General features: G+C 37.1%; 1 protein-coding gene across 1 annotated transcript; it reads left to right on the top strand.

Moving 5' to 3' along the window:
- The first annotated feature begins 208 nt into the window (after positions 1 to 208).
- Positions 209 to 16,374, top strand: LOC111439319 (phosphatidate cytidylyltransferase 2-like). Its single transcript, XM_023077069.1, has 13 exons — positions 209 to 451; positions 567 to 704; positions 1,268 to 1,521; positions 1,677 to 1,828; positions 2,097 to 2,238; positions 4,038 to 4,194; positions 7,804 to 7,851; positions 7,928 to 8,014; positions 9,013 to 9,141; positions 9,218 to 9,274; positions 9,514 to 9,597; positions 9,688 to 9,773; positions 16,042 to 16,374. Coding segments are annotated over exons 2-13 (1,272 nt in total). The 5' UTR covers positions 209 to 451; positions 567 to 629; the 3' UTR covers positions 16,043 to 16,374.
- Positions 16,375 to 19,112: the final 2,738 nt, after the last annotated feature.

The following is a 19,112-nucleotide window of genomic DNA, read 5'->3' on the forward strand; positions in this document are numbered from 1 at the left end:
TCTTTTAGACCAAAATCAATGGTTGAGGTTATATATTTTTTAATGAGTTTCGATAATAAATTCAATCCAATCAAAACTGGTATGGTGGAAGGCAGTTTATTCAAATTTTTATTTTTTAATTAAGATTAATAATTCAATTTAAATATATATTTTAAAAAATTATCTTTTAAATAGATTTTTTGTTTTTTTTTTAAATTTTCATCCATGGGTTGATGAGTTTTAGGGTCCTGTAATCTTTGAACAGTGTTTACAGATCATTTTGGGCATCATAATCAAATGCCGTGTGAGACAGAAGAAGTGACAGTTGTGAATCGCTTCCGAGAAGAAAACGGATTGTATTGAAATATTCCATTGGAGTTCGCGTTCTCTCCTTCCTTCGATTTATGTTATGCAATTTCTTCCCAACTCAACACGTTGCGATCAGCTTTTCGTTCTGCCTCTGCGTCGCCAGGTTTCACTCGCTCTTTCGTTCTTCAATTTTGTTCCTGTTGTTCGTTGCCATTGGGTTTCAGAAACCGAGTTGACTTGATTCATTTGCCTCCCCTAATCGCATGACGCATGTGCAGGTGTTTTGTCTGATTGTTCTACCAGCTATTCTCGCATTGATGTGAGATCTGGTTTGAAGAGTCATGCAGAGACAAAATAGTTTCCACTATCCGTCCAGCCCTAGTGCTCGGCTTCGACACCGTAGGCGATCAAATGAGGTTTCTCCTCCTTAATCTGCCTTTTTCTTGTTTATCACCCTTTTCTTTTCGATATACTTTTGTGTTGCCTCAGGGATGAACTCGTTAATGAAGTTACTAATGATGCTATTTTTCTTTTCTTTTCCTTTTTTGGGTAATTTGGTGCTATTCGATTAGCGTTTATCTACAGTTAAAAAAAAAAAAAAAAAAGGNCATTGTGGCGTTTGACGATGCGTTATTGTGTTTAACTCGACCAAGTTAGACCCAGGGGTACATATACGAGCCCGTTTGGTGGATCCATGTGCGTGAGTCATGTGTCGGGAAGTACCACATATCCAACCCTACACAGAAATGGACAGAGCTATTTTTCTTTTCTTTTTCTTTTTTTGTTGGGGGTAATTGGTGCTATTGGATTAGCGTTTATCTACCATTAAAAAAAAAAAAAAGGTGATACTGTTTCCTTTTTTTTGTTCATTTTCCTTTTTTAACGAGATTACAGGGGAAAAATGTTTTCAGTGTTCTTGGATTGTGTAATGGTTTTGTAAAATTAATGAGTGGTTGAGCTCTCTCTCCCCAATTTTCAGGGGATTCCGGAGGATTTGAAGTCAAATGGAAGCCATTTACTTGTTAATGATAGAAATAAATACAAGTCGATGTTGATTCGTGCCTATTCATCTATCTGGATGATTGGAGGATTTGCATTAGCAATATACCTTGGACATCTCTTTATCATGGCTATGGTGGTTGTAATCCAAATCTTTATGGCACGAGAACTCTTCAATCTACTCAGGAGGACCCATGAAGATAGGCAGCTCCCAGGATTCCGGTCATTAAACTGGTACTATATGTATCTAATTTTTATTTTTTTTTTTAAAATTAAGAAAGATTTATTCTACTAATGAGAGTTCATGGTTTTCAATTAAAATGCCACAGCTAGTATTCTTCCATCAAGTTCCATTCTGTTAATGAATCGATGATTCTCAAACTATGTAGGTACTTCTTCTTCACGGCAATGTTTTTTGTTTATGGCCGTCTTCTCAGTCAACGGCTTGTCAATACTGTAACAACAGATAAAGTTCTGTATCTGCTTGTTAGCAGCCTTGTCAAGTATCAAATGGCCATTTGTTATTTCTTGTATATTGCAGGTAGGTACTAGTATTATGCTTAGTGACTTCAGCTATGAGAATTAATGACATCTCCCTCTTTGTAACCTGGATCATTTTCAATTGGCATTTTATGTCTGCCAGATTCTTCTATTTTGACTGTTGATGATAAAGGTTCAGTTGTTCTTTCATGAGTGCATGCTCGCTATCCATGTTATTTAGAATTCTGGGTAGTTTTTCTACAATATTTTTTGCCCCTTTGAAAAGGTAATTTGGCTGTTGAAGTAACACATTTTGTTGCCTGGATCAGGTTTTATGTGGTTCATTCTTACTTTAAAAAAGAAGATGTACAAATATCAGTTTGGCCAGTATGCATGGACACACATGATCTTGATAGTTGTGTTTACACAGTCTTCTTTCACTGTTGCTAACATCTTCGAAGGAATCTTCTGGTAATTCATTTTGCTTTGAGTGTCCATAGTTCTATTTCATTCACTTCTCCTATTTCTCCCTACGATAAAATTGTCCTTGTTTTGGTTACTTTTGGACCATTTGCTTAGCTAATGTTGCGTGATAGATTTTTTTTCCTTCCTCAAATAAGAAACCTCAAATATATTTTGTAGATAAAAAAGAAGAAAGAACAGCATAAAGGTTGGGGTAGAGGAATCCTCCTCCCAAAAAGTACTTCAATATAGCTTTCCGATCATTGAATGCTTAGCTAATTGTTGCTTGGTAGCATCGCAGTTGTTAACATCAGGGTATGAGTAGCATGAGGGATCTTTCACTTGGTTTCTTACGCAACTATATTTTTGTAATCTTCTCTATATTATGGTTGTTATGTATTAATATGTTTCTTATAGCAAAGATCTCGGGATACTAGGGTATGAGTTTATAAAATATTTAAATAAAATTATTCCATCTATGGCGTATGCAAAGCATATGCCTAGCATGGAAATTATGACAAGCATTAGTTTCACTGACTTTGGTTTTTATCATTGAATTACTTGATTCCAAAGAAGTTTAGAATCGTCAGGTCATTATATCACATTATTCATTTTAAGCATCTTCTCAAAGTAATTGTAGTTTGTCAGGATGCAAGAGCTCTTACCCTTGGCAAGGTACAAGCAAGACACTAGCCTAACTTAAGGTGAACAAAATCTTCAAAAATTTTAGTAATGTGATACCTTGAAAATATAAATGTAGTCATGGTGAAAAATAATTGTGGGAATGATTAAAATCTTTTCTAAGGTGATGGTTACAGACGCACCCACCCATAACCTCTCCTCTATCCTCTTTAACTCCTCAAAACTCTTAGTAGCTTTGCTAGATCAAGTCTCTCACAAAATGGCAACAAATGAACCAGTCCACATGATTCCAGCTTTCCTTTAAGAGTAGGATCATGATTAGATACAAGATCTCTCCTATGAACTAAGAATGTTAATGGGTAACAGCTGATTTATTGACTCTTGTAAGGTGAGGTATGAGCCTGCAGATCGAAATCAATACGGTTATGCTTTCACTGTTGCTAACATCTCCGAAGGAATATTAAAATTTAACTTCATATTGGTTGGTTTTCTCTAATTAGTAATTTTGAGACTAGAGATGAAATATCCCTTTCTATTTTTGCGCTGGTATTTTTATCTGAATTTAGAATGCTTTAAAGAAGGAAGATGGTTGTTGTGATTGATGAAAATCTATGATGCAAGGAGTTGGATTTTGTGTTAATTACCTCTTAGAATTTAGGTGTAAGATGTTTGAAGAAACAGGCTTTTGTTTGAAACCAAAGGTAAGATTTGGTTTCTACCTGACCACTTTGGCTCAAGACTGGGGTGGACATGTTTATTTATTTATTTATATTTTAAAGAAATGGCTAATTAAAATTTTCTTATCATTCATTTTCATGTCTTGTATAGTCGGCCTGAAGGGTTCTCTCCGTATTTTATTTATGTTGTAATTCTCTTTTCAATGTGGAAAATGGTAAGTCCACAATACTGAGAACCCCACGCTTAGAAGTGCTTACAAAATTACCCTTCCAACCGTCTAATGCCCAGTCAATGAGCATGTGAAACACTGTAATAATTTGTGACTAGGATTTTATGGCATCTAGATCCATTTCTCTTAATAGTTAATATTGTTTTTGACTTGAATACAGGTTATAAAGTCTTTGGATATCTATTTATTTATTTATGTTCTGTTGGTACGAAAGTCTTCAGATATGTTTGTTTTGAAAGGTTGCCAAATGTTTGCGCAGGTTTCTTCTTCCAGCAACACTCATTGTTATAAATGATATTGCTGCATACTTTTTTGGATTTTTCTTTGGAAGAACCCCATTGATCAAGATATCTCCAAAGAAAACTTGGGAGGGATTCATTGGAGCCTCTGTGACAACTATTATCTCGGCATTTATGGTGATTATTCCACTGAAGAATGAATATAATGCTAACTTATTATCTTTATTCGTGTCTATTTCTAATTACGTGCATCTTGTAGATTTTGGAGTATGTCAAATGTCTGTTTCTTCTTGGTTAACCTGTCAATATGACCAACTTTGGGCAAATATTGTACCTTCAGTGGTTATCAATGTGCTTGAAATGGTCGTATATTTAAAACGTTCTTATTCAAGTAAAAAATTGTTTAATTCTTCTCTCAGCCTCTAGTGTAAGTTTAATACACTTAAATCTAACCTAATTCTCCACTAACTTACTGTACTAAAAGCTCAAGGAAGGTAGTAGTTATGATAATTTTTTAGTTTATATTGTCTTTTTTAGGATGAATAAAAAAAAAAATTACACTACCGAATCTAGTTTATATTGTTTGCAGGTTTTTAGTTTATATTTGAACAACTAGTACATATTGTGGTTAAATTTTTTTAATTTTCTAGATTAGCAACCTTACTTACTAGTCTACCCACCAGTATTTTTCAACAGTCAATTATTTCAGGTGGAAACTGTGTTCGGGTATGGTTAAGTTGTATCTTATTTACCTCCTAGTCTCTTATTGGAAGTTCTCTTGTATTTCAAGTGAATTAGGCTCTTGTTGATGTTCACTCACTTCTTCGAGAATTTTTTGAAAGCCTGCAGTTAGTTATTATTATTTTTTTCTCGTTCTTTTTGAGGTTCCCATTTTTGGTTGTTAGCAAGTTGTAAGCTTGGTTGTCAGCTCTGTTTTGTCTTTGGAGGTTTCTACTTATGGCTCAACATTCTGTTAAAGCTTACTTTCAGCAGGGTTCTTTGTCACTTTTTGTGGTCTTTAGGCGTTTTGTTGGTAGCTTTTTGTGCGGCTTTCAGAGGGCATATTTTTTTTTTTTTGTTGCCTTTGGCTTCTAAGGTTCTTGCTTAGCAAGATTTTTCCTTGGTTTGTTTGCTTTCTTTGTGGCTATAGCTTCGATTAAAGTTTCTTTTCAGCTTGGTTTGTTGTTGATGTCCCTGATTTTGGATCTTTATGTCTTCAGAGCTTCCCTTGTGTTTCTGCAGGATTTTTATCTTGTAAGGTGGTCTTTTTGTGTTATTTCAAAGGGCACCTTTTCGTGTTTTGCTTTAGGGGTTTCTTTCTTTCCAAGCGTTCTCTTTCTTGCCATCAGCATCCTCTCTCATTTTTGTGGGGTTTAGAGTTTCAAGATTGGTTTGAGCCTCAATACTAGTGCGTGCTTTCGTTCTTTTCGTTATCAATTTTGTTCATTTTCCGCTCCCTTGTGGAGTTCGTTTTTTATAGCACTAGTCTTTTTTCATTTATTCAATAAAAATTTCATTTCTTGTTTTAAAAAATAAAAGATGGAAATTTAAATTCTTGAAGTGTATTGTGCCCATTAAACATGGTCTGTGTCTAGAGAACGATGCCATTGATTGGATTTCTCTGTTTTTTTTTTCTTTTTTATTTTTTATGTAGGAAACAATGATGGTTTGAAATGTTACACGGGGGAGAAATCTTATCCAATTGAAGTTATAAAAAAACCTTTCCAAATAGTTTAAACTGTAGTTGTTTGAAGGTGGAACATGTTTACACCAGTATAAAGCCAAAAAAATGATGTGTCCAACTATAACTTTGATGGATCTCTCCTTGTCGCTGAAAATTTTTGTAATTCTCTCATTCCAAACAACCCATATGTAGCAAAATAGTCTTCGTCTCAAGCATGGAAGGATGATCAATTAGAATTAGCATCTCAAGAGGGACATTCATTGTTCAGCCAAAGACTGAGAAAATGGGACCAAATCTTGCAAGCAAAACGGCAGTCAATAAAGATATGTATCTGGGACTCACTATTACACAAACTGCAGCATTGTGAAGATGGAGCCAACCAGGGACTTCTTTATTAACTAGTCTGGTGTGTTTAGGTGGATGTGGTTGAGTTCCCGAAGGAGAAACTTTCTCTCTTTTGGATAGAAATCCTTCGAAATAACTTTGTCTGGACAGTTTGATATAGCTCCCACGTAGAGTTTCATGACCATATATTTGGCAGTGTGATAACTTTCTTTGTCTAGAATCCAAACCTGCGACTCTTCAATGTCAATAGGTTGATATGACAAAAGAGAGGCCAACAGAGATGCCCATTTGAATAGTTCATCATCCCCTACATTTCTGCAAAAACTCTACAATATTATGAACTTAGCTCGTCTAACCAAGTAATTTCTTCCTTCCCATTGTCAATTGTGAAAAGCTTTTAATAGCAAGAGCCACCTTGAGGGCATGGTGCTAAAGGACTCTCTACTGAATAATATCCCAATTATCTGTGTCACTAGAATAATTATGGAAATCGTTGATTTCTTTCTTTCCCTATCTCCCATCAGAGCAGGAGGCATTTAACTACTCAAATCCCCAACACTACAACTTTGTATTTACCGCGAGGGGGGCAAACGAAGAGCTGTTGATTATGTCCGACAATAACGACCATGACCTTTGAGTGAAGGCATACTAAATGAAGACATGGTCTTTGGTTACGAGTTTCTAAGAGAGGGAGGGCAATAGTAAGCCGGGACTTGTCTAAGAAGTTCTGTTCTTTAATGTTACATCTACCGTGTTAATAGTAAGGCGGCACTTGTCCCCGAATTTCATGGAAATTCCTTTAGACCAGATCTTTTGGGGTTTCATTAGCAATCTCTCGAGTTCCAGAATGGCCTATTTTTTTATTAGGAGAAAAACTTTTTTCTGGCGTATGAATTTGATTCAATTGTGAGGATGTATAGATATATATTGGGGCGGGCGGGCGGGCGGGGAGGGGATCTATTGGTATTCTCATCAGATGCTTCCTCAATACAGTGGCGAGTCAGTGTATTTTTATATTGATATTACTATGTGGGCATTAAATGATTATTTGGTACTCTTCAGCAGATTTTGAAACTGCAATAGACTACAACAATATATATTTTAACTTTGATTTGTCCCCTTTTTAGGTGGGAAAATAACTGAGAAATGGACAATACTCCTTACAATTTATTCGTGAGAACAGTCTTTAACTTGATTGGTCTGTTGTTCATTTTCCTTGTGGGTGGAACATTTTCTTTCAATACTTAGCATCCATAAGGTTTCTCGTTAAAGTTGTGCAATTATTCATGGATGGTTCACTTTCTCAGATATGGGTTGCAAAAAATAGTTCCATCTCTCTCTCTCTCTCTCTCTGTTTTCTTTTAGAATAAAATTAGTTTTATTTATAAAATGGCTTCTGCCTTTAATTGATCTGACATAATTTATTACATATCTACCTTCAATTTCTAGATATCTTTTGAATATTACTCTTTTATTTCTATGATTTTTGACTTTCAGATTTTGTACTATGGACTTGTTTAACTGGGGCAAGTTTATTTTGGTTTATGTTTTTTTTACATGTTTCTTGATAGCTGACTTTTCTAATCTAGTCCTATATATATATATATATATATATATAAAATTAACATTTCATAATGAGGTTGTGCAGTTTTCTACAATCTTGTCTGTGAATATGTTTTAAGTGCCAGGAAACATGATGGTAACAATGAAGTAGTAAATATAATAGTGATGCTATTAACTTGCTGGTGCTGATGCAGCTTGCGCACATCATGGGTCGGTTCAGTTGGCTCACATGTCCAAGAAAGGTGATTCTCTCTTTGTGTCTCGTTCTAATTTTGCTTTGAAGGTAATCATGTCTACTTATCTGGATTCAAAATGCAGGACCTATCAACTGGGTGGCTTCACTGTGATCCAGGTCCCTTGTTCACACCTGAATATTATGCTTTACCTGGATGGATTCCTACATGGGTGAGTATAGTGGTATTACTTGAATCAAATTATTTTTTAACATTCTCATTCTTTTATCGTATAGGTCATTCATGTACTACCTTGTCAATTTGATTGATCTGTGTGCTTTTGAAGTTATAAACTTACTATACTCACATATGTTGATCTGGGAAAAAAAATTCTCCTACTCAAGTTTGTTATCATGCTGCAACCTATTTCTATTTATTTACGAATTCCGTCACAAAATTCTATTCTTGGTAGACCAAATTTTTTTTTCTTGGCTAAAGGTTTAGTTCCAAATTTTAACAGTCTTGTCATTTAATTTTTACGATCTGTCTTTTTAAATTTCTATTTATAGAAAATGATTTTCAAGTTGAGGGCTTAACTTGATTTACTTATGACATTTTAGGGGTTTAATTGATAGAATTACAAGTTTGTGCACGTGTAAACTAACGTTTTCCATATGAAATCAAATAGAGGTAAATTGATACACTCATGGAAGTGTAGGTTTAAATTGATACAAGTCTTAGTTTAGGTTTTTATTGATCCAACCCCAAAGTTTAGGGATATGAGTTGATTATTTTCCTTTTTTATTTTTGAAAAGATATGTTCTTACTTAAGTACGCATATTTTTTAACATTCAAGTCTGCTATATTGACTAAGAAAGTATTAACTTTATTCTGTACCATATTCGGCTTTAATATATAATCTCCGTCGGTCTCCCTAGCTTCTCGTCCTTGGTGGGATTTGATCATATAGCATACAAATTTTGTATATGCATTAGGTCATGTTCTTGTTTAGTTTGACGTTGTTGGATTGCATCAGTTTTGGAATCACAACTTTGTCGGAAGCCTGAAAGGTCCAACTCTAACAGATGGATTTATTTTTATTTTTGACATTTTTCGAATAGTCTGCATTCTATGACCTGCGAGTTATACTGTCTGGAGTTCTTAAAATTACAGCTATCTCTTATTTGCCAATCTACACTAGTCTTTCTAACTTGGGTAATTATTTTGCAGTTTCCATGGAAAGCTGTAACCATTTTGCGAGTTCAGTGGCATGCTATATGTCTTGGTTTGTTTGCATCAATAATAGCTCCTTTTGGTGGTTTCTTTGCTAGTGGATTTAAAAGAGCTTTTAAAATCAAGGTTCCTCATTTTTCTTATGTCGAGCCTATTGATTTTGTAACTTCAATAAATCTGACACTGTTGTACCCCTTTGAAGGATTTTGGCGATAGCATTCCTGGACATGGTGGAATCACAGATAGGATGGATTGCCAGGTATACTGAATTATATTGGATGGTAAAGAATATTTTATCCTATCATTTTGGTTCAATTTATTTTGGTTCTATTCCCTGCTTTGGTTCAATTCAGCTAGGCACTAAACCAACTTATTTGTATTCCTAATAGTTATTTTGCATTGTCAATTACTCTTACCTGTGTTCCCCGCAGTTAAAATATTGGGGTTTTTTTTTTCTAACGCAGATGGTGATTGGGGTTTTTTTTTTTTCTAACGCAGATGGTGATGGCCGTGTTTTCATATATCTATCATCAATCGTTTGTTGTGTCTCAGGGCATCACTGTTGAATCAATTATTGATCAGGTTAGATGAATTTCTCATTAATTCACCGTTCTTAATAGGAAAAGAATCTCTGTCTGAGCTGACTTCTGATGGTGTATCCATTTATTTTAGATCCTAATGAACCTTACGTTTGACGAGCAACAACTTCTTTTCACAAAAATTGGGCAAATGCTGCAAGACAGGCTGATTCCACAATAGTAAGATCTGTCGTCCTTTTGTATATGGTGATCTAGGATTAAAGATTTAATGCTGACCTGTACATGGATATTGTATTTGTAATATTTTTACCTCCTATAATTTATCTGCAACAAGTCTCGGGATGATTTTTTCTCCATTTTCTTTGTATAGTTCGTGTGCATCTTGATTTGTACATGAACTCTTTCATAGTGTATTATGGTTGCGGACTACATACCCTTCCCCCTCCCCCCACCGCACAAGGGGAAGAAAAGAGTAACGGGGAGAGATAGAACGAGAGCCAAACAAAATAGGAGGGAGAAACCACGGCCTCTCTTTTCTTATTTTAGAGCATGAATGCAAATACTACCATTGGTTGAACAGAAAATTATGTGAAATAATTTCAGCTGCTTTGCTGAACTGTTTGGTAGAATTCTTTCAACTATTCGATGTTTATTTTATACTTTTTTGGTATGTAGTCAGACCTGATGTTCATTTATTTTACAAGAGTATTTTCCCAATTTCTTTCATGACTGAGGACTTGGAACTTTCACGGAGAAGTGTAGAATAGGTGGGTTAGGAGACTCACATGAGAGGAAATGTGAGCTATGTGAGCAGAGTGTTGTCACAACCATAGTATGAAGAGAGTAAGATGTGAACCTCACGTCAAGTCAAGTAAAGCAGTGACCCTCAAAAGGAGCCCATCCAGTCATGCGAGGGTCAATATAGAAGAATGCCATGATGCGACTAAGGAGAATGGTGCATCATCCAACCCCATATAATGTTTGCATTGAAGAGGAAACAAGATATAAGCAAGATAGGGGTAACAAGTAAACAAGAGTGTGAATGCAAACAAGATATAAGCAAAATAGGGGTAACAAGTAAACAAGAGTGTCACAGATAGGCTTGTTGAAGGGTCTAGTAGGACCTTAGGCCTTAACCTAGAAAGTTGGGGTTTTGAAGGGAATTTGGACATGCAATTTTGGAGTCAAGTTCGTCTATATGAAATATGATAGCTCACCAAATTTGGTGTCAATTGGACACTAGACAGACTCTCCACAATACTGTATGAACGTTCACCAAAAACCATGTCTGCACATGCCAGTTTGGAAATGCCTCAAAATGTAACTTGGGGGACACATGTTGTCATCTGTCCACCACCCTTGGGCCTTATGATCTATGCGAGCTACTTTGTGGTACATACGTGTGCCACAGTGAGGGGGAGTGTTGCGAGACGAGTGTCTTAGAAGACTTCCTTAGAAATAGGTTTTTCAGGGACAGTATCAGGTGGTGTGGGTGTGCCGGTATTGCACCCCAACCCTTGTGTTGGAGGTTGGATTATGCACTGCTATTCGGTACAGAGTTCGTAAATGACATGACATAGTTACGGGAGGACCAATGCCTCGATTGAACTTGGATGGGGGATGTTTGGGATATCTTGATATTATGAACAACACGTGAGCCCGTTCTCGATGACATGACTAAGTGAGTTGCGACGGTCGACAACACTTGTTACTTGGGATGACATCAAGATATATGGGTCATCTTAATTGAGAACCAAGATGAGATGATGAGATGCGACGTTGCATTGAGAGACCTTCGCCTCGAGTAGAGACAAGGTTGAGTTGAATCGCTTGGCCTAGTGTAAGACAAGTCGGTTGTGTCCTAGACGATTAAACATGCACGCATAGGCGGCGTATGTAGCCGAATAAGCTTGGATTCCACACAAGTGATGTTCAGTTGGTGAAGACAAACCTCGCCTAAGGTCTAACGAAGCCACAAAACTTGACGAAAAATAAATATGGGGCTTCGGTTCTCCTTAAAGTTGGTCGTGAGCGTGTCAAGATCACGATGTCGCACGGTTGAAAAAGTACAACCATGACAATTGGTATTAGAATCATACTTTGTGTTTCTAATCGAACAAGAGAGAGACCCCAAGAGGTGATGGAAAATCTTGCAAGTGTGTCAAGAATGCCAAAATGGGTAAGATAGTTGCGAGTCAAAACCATAATTCAGTTGTGGGTTGAAGCCAAGACTCTCCCAAGTTCATTAGTGCATGTGCAACACCTCAGTGTGGGGAGATCTACCTGCCAAGTAAGACCGAGCTCATTTACCAAGGGTTTGGAATTTCGAAATGGGCAAACAAAGGAAACAAAAGGTGCACCAGGTCGGTGCCTTCTAAAGAGCTATTCACATGAGAGGAATAATGACAATAGTTGTAAGCAAAGATGCTTAGAGTCAGTTGAGACATGTACCGACCAAATGCTAGATTATACACAATGCAAATCCTTTTGGGGGAACGACATTGTTGCTAGAGAGACAGCCAGAGCTAAGTGGGGGAGTGCCCACAAGAATGGGTTGCTCACTCTGAGAGAGTGCTCCAAGAAGTGAGCACAAGTTAATTTCTTGAGTCATCCTCTCTTGCCTTTAGTGGATGACTTTACAAGAGGATCAAGACCAGTATCAGTTTGAGAATGAAATGATTGCCACATGAAGGTGGCTAATACAAAGAGTTGGCTGAAGTGTAGTGCTAACAACCGAAGAAATTGTGTCAAAAACAGTTTTGACTTTGCTTCAATAGAGGATTTGGCCATGATGAGGAAATGTCGTGATTGGACTTGCAAGCCCCACCCCGAGCAGCGCACCAGTTTGTGCGACTTAGAGAATATTCTGATTGAGACCATGTTGGCCATGATTGGGGCGAAGTGCCTCCTTAAAAGTTTGTAGATGTCTGGTGAGTTCCTGGCCAAGCCGGAGATAGGCGTCATGAGAGCCAGCCTCACCCACAGCTATGACAATGTTGAATTGTCGTGTCTACGTCACGAGTCTCGGTGGCCGAGTCCTAGATGGGTGAACAGAAGAATAGGTCCAGAAGTGTGATAACCCGTAGATAGTGTGTAGGAAGACGAATGTCGTGGTTGGCTTGCGAGCCACACCCTACAGAGTGTACTGTTATGTGCCACTCAGAGAGTATGTAGATTAGCCAAGAGAAGTGCCAAAGTTAAGTGGGGCAAGTTCACCCAAAAATTGACCCGAGAAGAGTTAAGAGTGGTGCCAATTGACAAAGAAGAGTCAGAAGCATCCACTTAAACTTGTCCCCAAGTTGACCAAGAAGCGTCGGTAAGATAAGCATTATGACAAAAGAGAAGTTGGGTGCTTTGTGAAATTATACTTGTCTGAAGCAGGATCAGTTCCAACGGGTCAAGTTAGCAGCAGTCCAAAGTTTGTATCGTCATCGAGACAATATTGAGATTAAGTGGGGGAGAATGTCACAATCCACAAAGTAATTGTGCCCCGAAAAATTCATCGAGGACGATAACTAATTTTAGTGGGGGAGAATGTCTCAACCATACTATGAAGAGAGTGGGTTGTGACCCGTCGAGTCTAGCAAAGTGGTGACCCTCAAAAGGCGTGCCGGGCAATGTAGAAGAATGTCATGATGCGACCGAGGAAGACAGTGCATCATTCGACATACCATATAATGTGTGCATTGAAGAGGAAACGAGGCATAATCAAAATAGGGGCAACAAGTAGACAAGAGTGTCATATATAGGCTCGTTGAAGGGTTGGGTAAGGCCTCAGGCCTTAACCTTGAAAGTTGGGGTTCTGAAGGGAATTTGGACATTCGGTTCTGGAGTCAAGTCCGTCCATATAAAATATGAGAGCTCGCCAAATTTCGGACACCAAATGGACGCGCCACAACACCGTATGACCGATTACAAAAAAAACCATGTCTACACCTGCTAATTTGGAAATGTCTCAAAATGTCCATTAGGGGGAGGCATGGTGTTAGCTATCCACCACCCTTGAGTTTTGGAACATACGTGTCACAATGAGGGCGAGTGCTGCGAGATGAGTGTCTCGAGAGACTTCCTTTGAAATGGGGTTTTCAAGGACAATACCGGGTGGTATGAGTGTGCCGGTATTGCGCCTGAATTATGTACCCGCTATCTAATACGGAGTTCGTAATGATATGGCATGGACACGGGAGAGCCAATACCTCGATTTAACCTGGATGGGGGGATTCTCGGGAGTCCCGATATTATGAACGACACATGGATGACCGACGACACTCCGTGACTTGGGATGATGTTAAGACATATGAGTCATGTTAATTGGGAATCAAGATGAGATGATAAGATACAACGTTGCATTGAGAGACCTTGGCCCCAAGTAGAGGTAAGGTCGAGCTGTATGACTTTGCCTAGTGATAAGATAAGGAATCAATACAAGGGGAATAAGATTCGGATTACCTTGTTGATCGAATATCTCAAGGCAAGAACACTTGATTGAGATTCGAATCACTCCAGAAGCAAGATCGATCATGCCTAGCTTCAATGATTCTTGTTGATCAAATATCTCAAACACTTGTTTGAGATTCGAATCACTCCACAAGCAAGATTGATCATGTCGAGCTTGAATGATTCTACATGCAACCTAAACTACATAGAGTTGCAAAGAAACTTAGCCATTGGCTAAAGAAAAGCACAAATGCTTCTTTTAATATATCTTCTAAGTCTTATTACAAATACAACATAGATGGCTTTATATAGCCTCAAAATGAAACTATTAAAGACATTCCAAAAGTTGTAACATTCACACTTTATGGCCATAATTAGCCATTATGTAAATGTAACCGAAATTAAATAAAAAGTCTTAAAACACAATAACTCTAAATTATAACCCACCCAAAATTTACAACAATCAAACTTTATTCTTCTTCAATGTAGCATGAATTGAAACATCTTTTGATAATTTTGACAACCTTTTCTTCACATCTTCATTGAAGCATATTGTATGATTGATGTCGCTTGGTTCATATCATTCTCCACTTCTTCAAGAGGATTCGTCCTCGAATCTATTTGTGAAACTTTGCTGCAAAAAATAAGTTATGGAAATACAAAGGACCTCACAACACTCTCTCACGTGTATACACTCGAGGAATTTTAGGCCACTCTGTTTGCACTCATTTACACAAATGAAGCTCTTAGTCTCACCTCTCAAAATTTTAAATAGAGCAAAGATTGAATTTTGAACTTTGGGTCGATTAAAAACTAAAAAAATGAAAATAAATAAAAATTAAATTGAGAAGAAACGCAAAGGAAACATATATCCGATCTTGAGCCTGAAGCTCTGATACCAAATGATAAGATAAGGAATCAATACAAGGGGAATAAGATTCGGATTACCTTGTTGATCGAATATCTCAAGGCAAGAACACTTTGTTTGAGATTCGAATCACTCCAGAAGCAAGATCGATCATGTCTAGCTTCAATGATTCTTGTTGATCAAATATCTCAAACACTTGTTTGAGATTCGAATCACTCCACAAGCAAGATTGATCATGTCGAGCTTGAATGATTCTACATGCAACCTAAACTACATAGAGTTGCAAAGAAACTTAGCCATTGGCTAAAGAAAAGCACAAATGCTTCTTTTAATATATCTTCTAAGTCTTATTACAAATACAACATAGATGGCTTTATATAGCCTCAAAATGAAACTATTAAAGACATTCCAAAAGTTGTAACATTCACACTTTATGGCCATAATTAGCCATTATGTAAATGTAACCGAAATTAAATAAAAAGTCTTAAAACACAATAACTCTAAATTATAACCCACCCAAAATTTACAACAATCAAACTTTATTCTTCTTCAATGTAGCATGAATTGAAACATCTTTTGATAATTTTGACAACCTTTTCTTCACATCTTCATTGAAGCATATTGTATGATTGATGTCTCTTGGTTCATATCACCTAGTGTAGAGGCAAGTCAGTTGTGTCGCAAACGATTGAACATGCACGCGTAAGCAACATGTATGGCCGAATAAGCTTGGATACCACACAAGTGATGTTCGGTGCAAAAACAAATCCTGCCTATAATCCGACAAAGCTACAAAGCTAGACAAAAAATGAATATGGAGATTGAGTTCTCCTTAAAGCTGGTCGTGAGTATGCCAAGAGCATGACGCCTCCGGAAAAACATAATCAAATCAATTCAATTTTAGTGTAGGAAGGACAGTGGGGAGCTTAATATGTAGATCACATTTGAGTTGGAAGCCCTAGGTTTCTGATATCTGTGAATTGATCTTCATAGAGTAGGCATGCTTGATATTGATATTAAGCTGCTTTTTGACAACCCTCTCACAAATTGAGGATTAACCTTAATACAGAGTTCACGAGGTTGTTCAGCCATTGCATTTGCCGTCTGTTGGTATTCACATTCAGTACAAAACCTCAATAACTTGCATTTGTCACAATAACTTGCTTGTCCTATGTCATCCAGGGAACTAGCTCAATGACTGTCTGACCAATCTTTGCCGAAGGTAGAAAGCATGCTTTGAATATCCTCAAATGAACGGAAATCTCCTCGAAGGCAATTTCGTACATACTGGACACGGGAAGATGCTCAATAAGGTAGGTCTGATATTAGTTCTTCAGCCATGTTTCAAAACTTCAAGGTGTATTCCTTCAAACTTCAAATTGTATACCTCTGTTTCAACGATTCTTTGTTGTTGCCAATGATGTACTCATTTTAGAACAAACCAGATAGATCATGCATGTAGTTTACTATCTGATCTGTATCAGTGTAGTTTTTATACCTCTTCAAGATACTAAATTCTGAGTTCTGTTGGGTTCAATTTTCATTCAGAAGTGGAGAGGTGGTATAGTAGCTGTCAATGTATCCATGCAAAGGGTTGTTAATAGTTTATTTGGAATGGCAAACTGAGCTTTCGTGTGAGTGAATAAATTTTTAAAATGCATCTTCTAGGAAGGTTTTCACATCCTTTAAACAATATTTTCGTACTCCTCTCTAACCGATGTGAGATCTCACAATCCACCTCCCTTTAAGGTGCAGTGTCCTCGCTGGACTTGTTCCCTCTTCCGATCGATGTGGGACCCTCCAATCCACCCATTTCGGGGTCTAGCGTTCACACATTGTTTCGTGTCCACCTCCTTTTAGGGCTTAGCCTCCTCACTGGCACATCGCCTGATGTCTTGTTCTAATACCATTTGCAACCGCCTAAGCCCACCACTAGCAATTATTGGCTTCTTTAAGCTTTCCCTTTACTAGCAATTATTGGCTTCTTTAACATTTCCCTTCTAGGCTTCTCCTTAAGGTTTTAAAACATATCTTCTAAGGAGATGTTTCCACACATTTATAAAGAAAGAATGTTTCGTTTTCCTCCCTAACCAAAGTGGGATTTAACGTTTGCAACGTGTAAACTAATATTTTTCAAACATATTTTGACAGAGGCTATTAATTAATATATTTTCGATAGGCTATTAATTGATAATTGATATATATACCACAATTCAAATTTAATTATTATTTTTACTGATGCAACCTTAAAAGAAGGAAGGAGACCAGATTCATTGAATCTGATACATTCATTGAACCTAACAATAATTGGGTTAAGTGATTATATCGCAAAAAAAGACACCTGCGTCTGTTTTCCACATTTTGTCTGATGGCTTTGGTTTTGGAAACTCGCCCACAATAAATACTTTATATATCAGCAATTTTTATTTCTTTCCTGATTAATTTGTCCAACTATTAATCTTGTGTTTTGGAACAATTTTACATATTGAGAAATATCAAATAAGGTTGCTATAGTAGTTGATCAAGCAAGTCTAAGATTGTTCAATGGCGCTACTACATGCACGTCATGATAAATGGCAGAAACCTTCATTTAAAATAGTTTATAAATGATGTCATGGACTTACGTTCGAAATAAAATCCTCATTCCAGTTTAACAAACCTAATTCCAATTGTTTTATTCCGAAGCAAACTATGGGGTGGTTCGTCCTAGTCAAATATTCACGACTGAGAAACACTAGATTCTCTTTTGGGTAGGCCCTGAAAGGAGAAGGAAGACTGGAATGCCAATCGACGTCTATTATTGAATTCACCCGACCCAATAGTACCTCATTTTTGAAACGCATGCCAAAGTCACTAAATGGATAAGTCAAATAAAATCCCTAAAACAAACCATAGAAAATAAATAATGTGAAATCACTAAATGAGTAAGTCAAATAAAATCCTTAAAATAAACCATAAAAAATAAATAATGTAAAATTTAAATAAACTAAAGAATAAGACAATACCCGATCTAACTAAAGAAAAAGGAAAAAATAATGCTATGATCTAACTTAAGGGCTACAAAATATATATAAATGTAGTTATCATAACATGGGTCCACCAGGTGAGCACACACACCTCTTAAGCCTGGCTTATTGGGATAACATTCACTAACGAACTCTTGTTGAACATCATGAAAGGAAAAGGCCAGCATTCTCTGGTAGCTATTGAATAGCGACCGTCATGACAACATTATGCTAAACATAATGATCGTTTCTCTGCCTCGTAGAGTACGCGTCCGTACTGTCGTGAATAAGTAGGGGTATCTCCCAATGCATGAGAACACAATAATACACGAGGTCCCAAAAATTTTTCATTTTCATTATCATTTAATACAACCCCGCTAGTGTTATCATATCATTTCTCATAGCATTTATCATATGATTTATCATAATTCTAATGCGTATCTCGGGGTTGTATTTCATGCTAGTTTATCGTTTTGCAAGTCAATCACATCATATCATTCATGTCGCACATATATTATATCACAACGCTTTCATGCTTTCAGACATAACAATCCACATCATGCACATAACATATCATATATCATAACAGTCACATCACATATCCCGAGCATGTTTTCAATATATGTTATTTTAATATATCATATCACAAACATATCAATTCCTCAAATACAGCATAACAATCACATCTTATAACATATACATATCATTTCATAACAATTTGGATATTCAGGCATATGACACGTGTGAAGCCAGCGTTCTCCCTAATTCAACTATGTTAGCTCTTGTTTCTTGAATTGTTCTAAATTACCACCAGTTGTCGTTTCCTATTAGAATATTTTACCCTTATACCGACCTTATTTTTCTTAAACAAGGTCAAATTAGCTTTGAAATGGTCGAAACAGTGGGAATCGGCTAATTTTCACTTTATGGAGGTGAAGGAGTGAGTTTTGAGTCGTGGAGCCGAGCCGAGCCTTTTAAGCCGACTGAGCCAAGGGAATGATTTCGCTATAGACCTACCATGTGGCACAATAATAGGTTGATGCGTGTGTAGGTTGCTCCGTGTGGAGGCGTGGGTCGCGACGCGGTCCTAGGCTACCACAGGTTGGGCTTCGGGTTCTCTGTTCTGTGTTGCGTGCTTGGGCCAAAGGGTAATTGGATTGAGCTGTTGGTTAATCGCTACTTGGGTGTCCAATCCGAATCCGACCCAAATCCATGGACTTCGTCTTCTCCACCCATTTCCCTCGAGTT

The sequence above is a fragment of the Cucurbita moschata genome, unplaced genomic scaffold, assembly GCF_002738365.1.
Source record: "Cucurbita moschata cultivar Rifu unplaced genomic scaffold, Cmos_1.0 Cmo_Scf00091, whole genome shotgun sequence".
Lineage (NCBI taxonomy): Eukaryota > Viridiplantae > Streptophyta > Magnoliopsida > Cucurbitales > Cucurbitaceae > Cucurbita > Cucurbita moschata.

Excerpts from the sequence above, each read along its gene's own strand:
- LOC111439319 (XM_023077069.1), top strand. The coding sequence starts at position 630 with ATGCAGAGACAAAATAGTTTCCACTATCCGTCCAGCCCTAGTGCTCGG. Across the intron at positions 4,195-7,803 it reads CTATTATCTCGGCATTTATG|CTTGCGCACATCATGGGTCG; the intron begins GTGATTATTCCA and ends GTGCTGATGCAG. Across the intron at positions 9,598-9,687 it reads TTGAATCAATTATTGATCAG|ATCCTAATGAACCTTACGTT; the intron begins GTTAGATGAATT and ends CATTTATTTTAG.